Source organism: Centruroides vittatus, unplaced genomic scaffold (assembly GCF_030686945.1).
Source record: "Centruroides vittatus isolate TY-2023 unplaced genomic scaffold, ASM3068694v2 contig_1776, whole genome shotgun sequence".
NCBI lineage: Eukaryota > Metazoa > Arthropoda > Arachnida > Scorpiones > Buthidae > Centruroides > Centruroides vittatus.
Window position 1 is genome coordinate 2,117,922 of NW_027121087.1, and position 10,873 is coordinate 2,128,794.

At 32.1% G+C, this 10,873-nt stretch overlaps 1 protein-coding gene across 1 annotated transcript; it reads right to left on the reverse strand.

The window, feature by feature from the left end:
• Positions 1-202: 202 nt before the first annotated feature.
• Positions 203-1,891, reverse strand: LOC136969352 (putative protein phosphatase inhibitor 2-like protein 1). Its single transcript, XM_067263481.1, has 5 exons — positions 1,800-1,891; positions 874-924; positions 620-784; positions 460-527; positions 203-357 (listed from the first exon to the last, which is right to left on the reverse strand). Exons 2-5 carry the CDS (start codon positions 918-920, stop codon positions 251-253), a joined length of 387 nt encoding a protein of 128 aa, XP_067119582.1. The 5' UTR covers positions 921-924; positions 1,800-1,891; the 3' UTR covers positions 203-250.
• Between the last annotated feature and the right edge of the window lie 8,982 nt (positions 1,892-10,873).

Consider the following 10,873-nt stretch of genomic DNA (forward strand, 5'->3'; position numbering starts at 1 on the left):
GGGTTAAACTTAATGACGATTTTACTGGTTATTAGCATCCATCCCTACCCTCAAAATTAAGCTTTTGCCCTTTTATAATAATTAAAGATATAAAAAGTGTTTTTAATATGATAACAGATGGCGTTACCAAATGTTACCGGGAAAGTTAAGCAACTGGTTGCTGGATTTTCTTGTCTAAACGAACTGGCAAATTACGTCACAACCGAATTTATTTAAGTCCGAATTTTAACGGTAAAAGAATTGCCGAAATTTATATAAATTCTATATCTTGATCACCGAAAAGATCTTTCACCAGTTTTGCAACGTAATACTCGTCGTAGTGTAATTTTCTCTTCCGTTCGAATGTCCGGGTTGCAGCTATTCGAATAAATAAATAAATAAAAAATTCTTAAAACTTTATTTTTTAAATTTATTATTTTTAATTTTAAACTTTTAACTGATAATGATCAGTTGAAGTACCGGAATCCTGCAGATTTTCGTCGTTGTTTCCGGAGCATGTTTTCGGTTGTACTGCAGATGACTCGAGACTAAAATTTAAATTATTAATACTTTTACTTGGAACCGAAGTTGTTTTAAAAGTATTACAGTTTAGAATTTGCTAATGAAGTTGCTAACTCACTCATTTCTCGACATTTCAACGTTTAATTCGCCATGGTCTTCATTCACGTATTCCTCGTGTTCTTTGTTACCTCTGATTTCCGTATCGCCAGAGTCTCTCTGGGACGGTCGCCATGTTTGTTTGATGCTAAATTCGTCCCATTTCACTGTTTTTTTATTTTTTCCGCTAAATAAAAACGGAAAAATATAGTAAATACAGTATCTTCGTGGTGAAATTTTAAAATTATTATTACATTAAAATGTGATAATAATTACCCCGTAGATAAACGATTATCTCTTAATCTTGGTTTATTCTCATCCATTCTTCTGCAGAAAAAGAATAATTTATCGTTTACAGTAGAATTACTCGTCTTTATATCTCAAGCATTTATACTTGTACGCAATTGAAATAGTTACCAAAAAAAATTAATTATAGATAAATTAAGGTACAAAATAAATCTGAAATCTATATTTAAAAGTTTGGTTAATGTAACCCTTAGTGCCAAGATGGCGGCTCGTTTCTTACTCCAGCAAGGAAACAGTGGGGGATGCACGTTCTAACCTAACCTAACCTTTTCTAATAAATTACCATAATTATTAGCAAACCAAATTATTAGAATAGGTTAGGTTAGGTTAGAATGTGCGTCCCACTGCTTCCTTGCTGGAATCAGAGACGAGCCGCCATTTTGGCACCAAGGGTTACATTAACCAAAAGGTGAATGAAATTATAATATATTAAGCATCTTTATTGAAGTTAATTATGTAATTTATTGGGTTGCAATTTGAAAAAAATTGTAGACCTATAAATTCCCATTGTCGTCCGTCAGATGTCTGTCCCAGAACGGAATTAGATAGACGAAAGCTTAAAGGTAGGAGGCACTATTAACTATAAAACAAACCGAAAATCATATTATTTCGATTCAAAAATTTTCCCCCGAAAGGTGTTAGATAGGTGACCGGCACTACTCTATTGTGAAAGGAAAAGTATGATGTACGGGGGCAAGACACTACTAATTCGAGGCGGAGCGAATATGATTAAAAATTGCAGCCCGGCGGCATTGTGACCATGCCATAATAAATAATTGCTGGTTTTACTTTAAATCTTTTCCATTAAAATTAGTTACGCAAGCTTCAAAATATCAGCTTTGTTTATGCAATGCCTGATATAGACTTGTTTGTCATTATAATACTGTTTAACCAACCTGTAACAACTCTTTATAATTTTGACTTTGATCTCAGAGTTAAATGGACGTAGTATACTTGCAGTACACAAAGTTATTGTTGCACAATAGATGTAAAATACAGATATTGTTTTGAAAGAAGTTCATTTTATTGTTAACAGTCGTATTTATTAAAAGTAGCTTAAACTTAATACTTTTTATTTTTAATAACTTTTAATGGGACTTTTTAAGTACTTTAACCACTTGGCCACCGGGGAGCTAGACGGGTAGGAGGTCCCGAAACTTTTTTGCCGGTACCATCAAAATCACAGTCGCGCCACCGGGCAATCGATCGATGGTGGATCGATTTAATTAATTGCGATTCGGTTTAATTTAAATTTATTGACTCATCCTCTTATCTATTGGGCATACAAGCTTTTCAACAATTATATATATCAATAATACAGAAAAAAATTATGCCAAATACTTTTTTACTTTACAAAATTTATACTTTAATTTCTAGATAATACCTTTACTAATAATAAAAATATACAAGCAAACAAATATACAATATACAAAAATATACAATAATAAAAATATACAAGCGAATATATAATTAGAATATAACATTGCTTAATTTTAATCGAGGCGGAGGGTTCGCCAAGCCTCTTCTATACGACTTACGGAATTGTGTTCGTTGTCAAAATTCGATCGATCGATTTTGATAATGTTTGCCATTTTCCATTAACTCCAACGGGGAATCCAAAAATGTAATAAAAAGTGAGGGTTTGCCACTTGGTTTTTGAAATACACTCGTTGCCATAAAAATTAGCGTACAGAGGAATTGTGGTATCGCCGCGAAACTTGGAATGCAGATAAGACTCGAATAGATAAAGAAGTGATTAGAGTTATAGCGCCATGGCTCGTGGCGTAAAGCCAGCAGAGGGTATTAAAGTGTATCTCCGTTAGCCTATGAAAAGCGCACCAAGGCATCTCGTCTGTAGTTTACCTGTTGCGGAGGGATGCCGTATCACTAGAGATGCCTTTACGTCGCAATCGAAAACCGTAGGAACAACTAACCGAGTTTGAGAGGGGAAGGATCATCGGGTAAAGAGAAGCCGGATGGCCCACCACCGAGGTCTTTCTGACAACACTGCGAGGAGGTGTCGGAACCGGTGGACGAGAGACAGCTGGCACACACGGCGCCCGGGCTCGGGACGCTCTGCCCATTACATATCGGTGCACTTCCAAACGAAGGCGACGGCCATTCACCGTCGCCTTCGTTTGGAAGTGGTGTCGCTTCCGACGGGATTGGACCGCAGCAACAAATTCAGATTAAGTTTGGACACTGACTACGGCCGTGTGGTGAACGCCTGGAGCTTGCTTATGCTTTGGAGCCACACACCGCCCCCAAAGCCGGTGTGACGATCTAGGGTGCCATCACGTAAGACAACCGGTCACTTCTAATAGTGATCGAAGGGACCACGACGTAGTGGTACGTTAGTGACATCCCGCAGCCACACGTGTTACCTCTCGTTTAAGGACTCCCGAGATCCATTTTCCAACGGGACGATGCTCGACCACAGGCGGCAAGGGTGTCGGGGGGACTGCCTCTGCCACATTGCCACTTCCCCGGCCTGCCCGGTCTCCCGATTTGTCACCCATCGAATCATGCCTAGGAGTTTGGCCGAACTAGAGGACCAAGATGTTGCGGGACAGTATACGGCACCCGTATCTCTCCATTCCTGTCCGTATTGCATGGCGTATTGACGCTAGAGGTGGCCCAACGGAGTAACGGAACCTCCTTTCATTTGCAGATTTTACTGCAATAAATGATCCTTTTGCTTTCGTTCTGTAATCACTTAGATTACCGTTACGTTCACACGTGTACAATTTCGTTAGATTCCGACAACTCCTTCTCGGTGCGTTAGTCTTTATGGCAACGAGTGTATAAGGTCATAGCACAAAAGCGACAGAACATCTGGACAATGGCACGTCCCGAGATGGCTAGTACGTCTTCTACGTAGCTTACGGAATTGAGTTCGTTCTCAAAATTTAACGAACTGATTTTGATGAAATATTGCCATTTTCTGTTAATTGCCACGACGAATTCAAAATGCAATACAAAACGGAAGTTCGCCACTCGGTTTTCGAAATAGGTTGGTGTCGACGTGACGATTCCCGGTTCCCCGAGTGGCCTAATGAATATTTACGGGGAGAAAATCGGCATGGCTTGCGCCTAACGGAAAATCGGACCAAAAACGAACAGAAGACTCTGGGAGCTCCTCTTTATATCGGCAAGTTCAAAGATCTCTTCCGTGGTTTGCCAGTGTAAGGATCACCTCTTTCCGGCTCCGCATCAATTCTATCGCCACGCAGAAAAATAATTGCTAATATTTATGCATAAATAATTTTATTTTTATTCTTTAGAAAGAATTAGTTTTAACTTTGTATTACATAAATACTGTACTATATTTTAAATATTGTTTTGAAATTTTGTTAAAAGATGGCGCTAAAATACTTTTCGAACTTATTTTGGTTATTCTTCTGTAAAAACGTTGTGTATATTTAAAAGAATGAAAGAAAATATTTATAAGGAGAATGTCCTAAAATAAAAAATAAGCGTACGAAATTAAAGAATTTCTTTTATTTCTATAAAAGTAATAAAGGAAGTTTAAATGTATAAATTCGTAAGTATAAAAAACTACACGATGATAAATTTAAGGGTTGAAAATGTACCGAATATATAGCATTGGCGCTTAATAAAAAATAAATAATATTAAACTTTCTATAAGCTAATATATATATTTAAAATACACATTCGAAGGGGAAAAGCTCTTTCTACAGGAAATTATAAAACTGTTTTCGTGGGAGTTTTAATTATGTTTTTCTCAATCGATAGACTCCATAGATCTAAAACAAATTGCTATTTTTCTGTTAACTACCATAAAAATTGATTATTAATACTCCATTTTTAAAAATTGCTTTCAAATACAATCGTTGTATCGACGATAAATATTAAAATATTGTTTTAATTAATGTGTAAAAAATTCTTAATTATTTATTATATTTTTACCACAGAATCTTATTCGATAAATTTTCGTATCTGTTCTCGATTTTTGTCTATCTAACTCCGTTCCGGAGATTAACGGAGTTAGACAGACAGATGGATGGACGGACGGACGACAATGGCAATTTTAAAATTGCAGGACAGGGAAAAAAGTTCTTAATTTTCTTTAAAATATTTTCGTTTATAATTTTAAAATGTAAATTCTTAAGATAACATTCTTTATAATTTTTACGTTAAACTTAACTTTTATAAATGATTTGAATAACTCTGTAATTTGAATACTTTCTGGAAAAATAAAAGTAAAAATGTGGTAATGGAGGCGTATTTGAGTGGATATTGTTTAATAATCATCCATAATGAATGGCCCATTCGACTAAATCAAATTAATAGTTGTTTATATGCTCTTGTTAATTAATTAGGCTGCAATTAAAAAGTGTAGACTTATAAACTTTCACTGTCGTCCGTCTGTCTGTCTTTCCTTAATCTCGAGAACGGAGTTAGATAAATGAAAGTCAAGACCGGATATGGAAGGCTTAGATTAACTATATACGAACAACTTTTTATGCGAAGCGGAAGCCACGAAAAATTTTCCTCTGTAAGGAGTTGGATAATGACCGGCAGGACTTTGTTGCCAACAGGAAAAGTATTATGTACGGGGGTAAGGCGCTACTAATTTGAGGTGGAAAGCATACATTTTAAATTAAATAAATGAAAAATATGATTAAAAATTGCAGACCGAAATTGTTTTTAGATTCCATTTAGTTTAATAAAAATATCTCACTTAAGTGTTATTTGAAACATAGTTTTGTAAGTGGAGAAAGTTGAGGCGTTAGTTTGAAGAAGAAAGGTTAAGAAAGTTGGTTAAAGAATGATAAGACAGATTGGTGACACTTTCGAAGCGTGTTCACGAGCCGTTAGTTGCCATGACAACATAGTTAGTGACAAGTCACTTATGACAGATTATTGTTAATAATAGTTTTATCTTTTGAACAGAATTTGTTGCGATCTCTCGAGATCCTTCGAACTTTTCCTCTGTAATAAACTACTGTAGAAAGTATTGTTAATGTTAATTAAATAAATATAATATGATATGAATATTTAAAAGTTACAAAAAATATAATAGTAACTTCCTTCACCCAATGAAGACTCTATAATTTAGGAAAAAAGAACAAAAATAAAACTTTTTTTTGTGTTTCCTTCCTCTTTCAAAATAGAAAAAGTCAGTTTTATATTTTAAAAATAAACATCAAAATTTAATTTTAAATTATAGTGAATTAGAATGAAAATTATAAACTGGTGTAAGGTATCATTTTAAAAAAAATTCTTCTCGCCCTAAGAGTCACTAAGAGGGCCTCTTTTCGGCAAGCCCATTATGGATTCTGCCAGGCCTACATTGGGTCAACCGGGGCCAGGAAGACGAGTAAGATGTCAAAGGTTATTCAACAGGTGATACCTCAGGTACTATGTCCAGAATCGATTTAGTCTCATCACCATAGTAACTAAATCTTCCTTCTCTTTATTATCTATAATAATAAGTTAAATTTTCATAATGTAACTAAATAAAGAAACAATTCTTTGAGTTAATATTAAATTTTAATTCCAATACAAAATAGAAAATAAGTAATAGTTATTTATTATTTATTTTAATTTACATATCATATTATGTATTTACGCCAGATTTGTAGCTTTATATATCTATTCAATTATAATTCTGATAAATTCTTTTATAAATTTAACAATTTCATACAAAATAAATGAGATGAAGTAAACACAAAACATTCATTTTTAAATTGGAACTTAGAAAAGATTTTATCTAATTAATTTTTAAAAATATAAATATTTTATTTCATTAGAAATTTAACATCTTAAATGGAAATTCATATGAATTGAAATACAATTATCCCTCAACTTTCTTGTTTCTCTAAAGGTTAATATCTAAACACCTAATTAATTTATAAACTGTTTTCAGTAGTTGGCTTGTATTCCGGGGAAACTTCTTAATAGCATCATTATTATTAATAAATAGAGGTATTTTTACGCTGTTATAAATAAGAAGTTGTGAATATATTTAGGAGTTTTTGACTTTATATTTGTTAATTCATGTTTTTGCTCCACTTCTTTTATTCGAATTTAAAACTACTTTTTATATTCAAGTAAGAAAAGTTATTCTATACTCTATTCTACTCTATATTCTATACTGAATACTCTATACTCTAAGCTCTGTATTCCACTCTAAACGTTCTATATTATATTCTATATTAACTGCTCTATTTTACTCTATATTAAATGCTCTATACCAGAGGTGGGAAAGCAGGAGTTCAACGGGAGCCGAAATGTAGGTTTTGCAAAATGCATGGGAGCCGCAGTTCTGTACTGTCGTGGCGGATAGTATGGTAAGGCTGGGAAGGATAGCACTTTCAGCAAGAGCCGCATGTAACTCGAAAGGAGTCGCATTTGCCCATGCTTGTTCTATACTGTAAGCTCTGTATTCTACTCTATATGTTCTACATTATACTCTATACTAAATGCTCTATTCTACTTTGTTACTAAATATTTTACAATTTTCTATATTTCATCATTTATGACGTAATTATAAATAATTTATTACGTTTATTACGATATTTTTGTATTAATTTTAAAATTTCATATCATCTAATAATAATATTATTATTTTCTCAACTATTTTTAAAATAAAACTTTGCCGAGTTTAACTTTGAATATCTGGAAATTTATTGTTTATAACAATATAATTTAGCATTATAATCGAAATTATCATCAATCATTTATCGGCGAGTTATTATTCTTATTATTATTTTACATTAAATTTTGAAAAATTCTATATAGATTCTTTTATCGTTGTAAATTCTGCTGATACTTCTCCATCAGTTTCAATCAACGCTTGAGTAAAAATAAAAGTGCAGATATCAGATATCCAACAATCCATGAACGAACATCCTGTTATCTTCAATGAGATTTAAAGAGATATAAGCTGCAGTTTTTTTTTTTTATATATTTTTTAAATGGCAGTTCGAGTTAAATATATAAAAGAAAAATAACAATAGATAGTTTCCTAGATAAAAATCAACAGTTTCTATATTTGAGATGTTGATATAAAATCAATAATTTGATATGGAGACGGAACAGAAAAATGAAGTAATGTAGGACATACCGAGTTACTTCGACTATAAAGCTTCTGATTAGATTATATAAAGAACAATTATAATTGTTTTTCTCTTTAATAAGTTAATAATTATCATAGAAACTTTTACAATGAATTTTTTTTAATAATTTCCTGTAATATTTGCTTAGAAATACATTCTTTAAATGGCCATTCTTTAGAAATCTTGTATTTATTTTTATGCGAATTTTATTATTTTAAATCTATCAAAATTTGGCTCTTGTAATCTTCTTTTATTGCTATTTTAACGAAAGAAATTTATTCGTAACCCGAAAACGTGATACGAGTTTCGGATTCGAGATGGCAGCATGTATCAAGTATCGATATAAATTTATTTATATGATTTTTTTCAAAAATAATTAAATTACTTATTATATAAAACATATAAATTGGAGTGAATTTTATATATGTTTATGTAAAAATCAAAATAAATAGTGAATATATATATGTGTAAATAATTTTATTAAAGTTAAGCTCCGGATTTAGTTTTTGTATGTTCATTACGCTCAATGAGTAATTATTGAAAACGATTAGTTTGTATTTGACGTAAGTTGACGGCCGTTTTAAAAAAACGGCCGTTAACTTACGTCAACGGTCATTTGACACGTTTCGTGAAGGAGTTTAGTTAAAACGTTATTTAAAAAAGAATCGATTTTTGAGTGAAATATTCTCTGGAAACACGAAAGAGTACCTTTCTACTATATACTTTAGATGAAATTTATAACTGCGACGGAACACCCTCTACCAGTCAATAGAGAAACTATAGAGGCTAAGTAGGAAAGGTGGGGGCAGCCACTTGCCGAAGTGTGGGTGGTGGTATGAACCAATAAGATTCTCGAGCGGGAGATAGTGCAGAGAATTACATCGAACGCACGCCACAGATACCAAGAGGAAGAGTTGACGTATGCATTTGCCAATTCATTCACTACTTTACTACATCTGTAGACAGTAAAGTTACGGAAGAAACACTAATATATAGTAAAAAAACAAGGTAAGTTCCGCTATGGCTAAACCAAATCATCCATTTTTTTTCCGTTGGCGGTAATTTGATGGCGGAAAACTATTAATAATTATGTAATAACGTGTAATTTTTGCTTCGTATACGAAAAAAAGTTTTGCGTACCTGTTGAACCAACGTCATTAAGATTTTTAAGCGTAAAAAATATATATATGATTATTTTATAAAATATAAAATATTTAATAACGTTAAAATATGAAAACTGTTTTTTAAATGTATAAAAATATTATAAACATCAATCTGGAATTTTATCAAGAAGCACTGCCGAGCTGTTATATAATCTTGTTGCTTAGGAAATACACGAAGAAGCAAACAAAATATAATTTTTAAATTTGTTAAACAATCATTCTAGTCTAATATTTTATAAGAAAAACTCGTATAATTTTATATTGAATGTGCGGAGAAGAGATCACTTCACTACGAGCGTAACTAAGTACTCATTAAGCATTATATCAGAGAAACTTTTTGTTTGCATTTATCAATTAATCAATGCATAACAGAGAGAATTCTCTTAAAAATAGATTTTCTAGAACTTAAAAAAATTTCATAAAGATATTGATCTTCATTCTTTGAAATACGTTCATTTCGGAGAATTGTATACCAGTAAGTAGAAAATCTTATTACTCTCGTATTACTCTTTTAAAACTTCAATTATAAAAATTTATTCTCGCTTACCTAAATCGGAATTCATTTTATATTTATTTTTCTGAAAAATTCATTGTATTTTATATACCAGGCATAGAATATAAAATTATATAAAGTGAATAAATCTCCCGATTTCTACCTACAAAACTCGAAGTAAGAAATTTTCTCCATTCTTTTATGAGTCGCCATTAATTTTATGTTTCCGAGAATATATTCTGCTTCGTCAAACAATTAATTCGAGCAAGTGGTCTAGTACTATAACGGGATTATTGAATACTACTTGCAAACTTCATTGATGATTCTCATTAATCCCTTGATGTAGATTGAAACTCTTTTCCTGTTCGGGAATTGTTCTATTACTTCGGGCGTGGATATTCCAACTGTAATTGCTTTCTTGTGTAATCTAGTTATGATTTATTTTCATTTTTATTTTCTTATTTAATATCGGACAACAAACTTTTCTTGATAATTCTTACAAGATAAACATCGGCCGAAATACAAAAATCTCATAATCTGCTGCCGGGCATAACGTGGTAAGAAAAGTTACTTAAGAAGCTTGTTTTCGTAATAAAAGTCTACTTATAAATTTTATTTATAACTCTTTAACAAGTAAGGATATTAATTTTACACTAATGTTGTCACCGGTGCTCGATTTACCTTCGAAGGGACCCCGAGCGATTTCAATTTTTCGGGCCCCTTGCAATAAAAATAACTAAATAACAAAAGAAGTAAGAAGAAAGGCAAAAATCGAAGAAGAATTAAACTCATTACGACTTAATATTTTTTTAAAAAATTATAAATGGCCCCCAGTTGAAAGGGGCCCCAAGTAGTTGCTTGTTTAGCTTCCTGATAAATCTGCTACCGGTTGTCAACATATTAAAAAACCGTTAGACTTCATACCCGAATCAACAGGAAAATATTATTTTGTTATTCGACACGAGAGAAATTTTTTTTCTTTTTCTTCTTTTAATTCGAATCGATTGGTAAATTTTTCACGATTAATAATTTATATAAATAGAATTTTTACATGATTAATTCTAAATAAAACTACGAATTAAACAATTGTACAGCTGATGAATTTTATGCTAAGAGAATTAAATAACGATCGATCATTTCCGTGACGTTAATTCACATATAAATTTGATATATGAAAACGGTTTATATTTTATTAAAAATGGGTTTTCTAGTTTGACAATTTCTCTACG

What these genes read in the sequence shown, in the direction of transcription:
- LOC136969352 (XM_067263481.1), bottom strand. Translation starts at nt 920, where the DNA reads ATGGATGAGAATAAACCAAGATTAAGAGATAATCGTTTATCTACGGG. An exon ending in GATAATCGTTTATCTACGGG is followed by an intron (nt 785 to 873) that starts GTAATTATTATC and finishes GTTTTTATTTAG; the next exon opens with CGGAAAAAATAAAAAAACAG. An exon ending in CGAAAATCTGCAGGATTCCG is followed by an intron (nt 358 to 459) that starts GTACTTCAACTG and finishes TTATTCGAATAG; the next exon opens with CTGCAACCCGGACATTCGAA.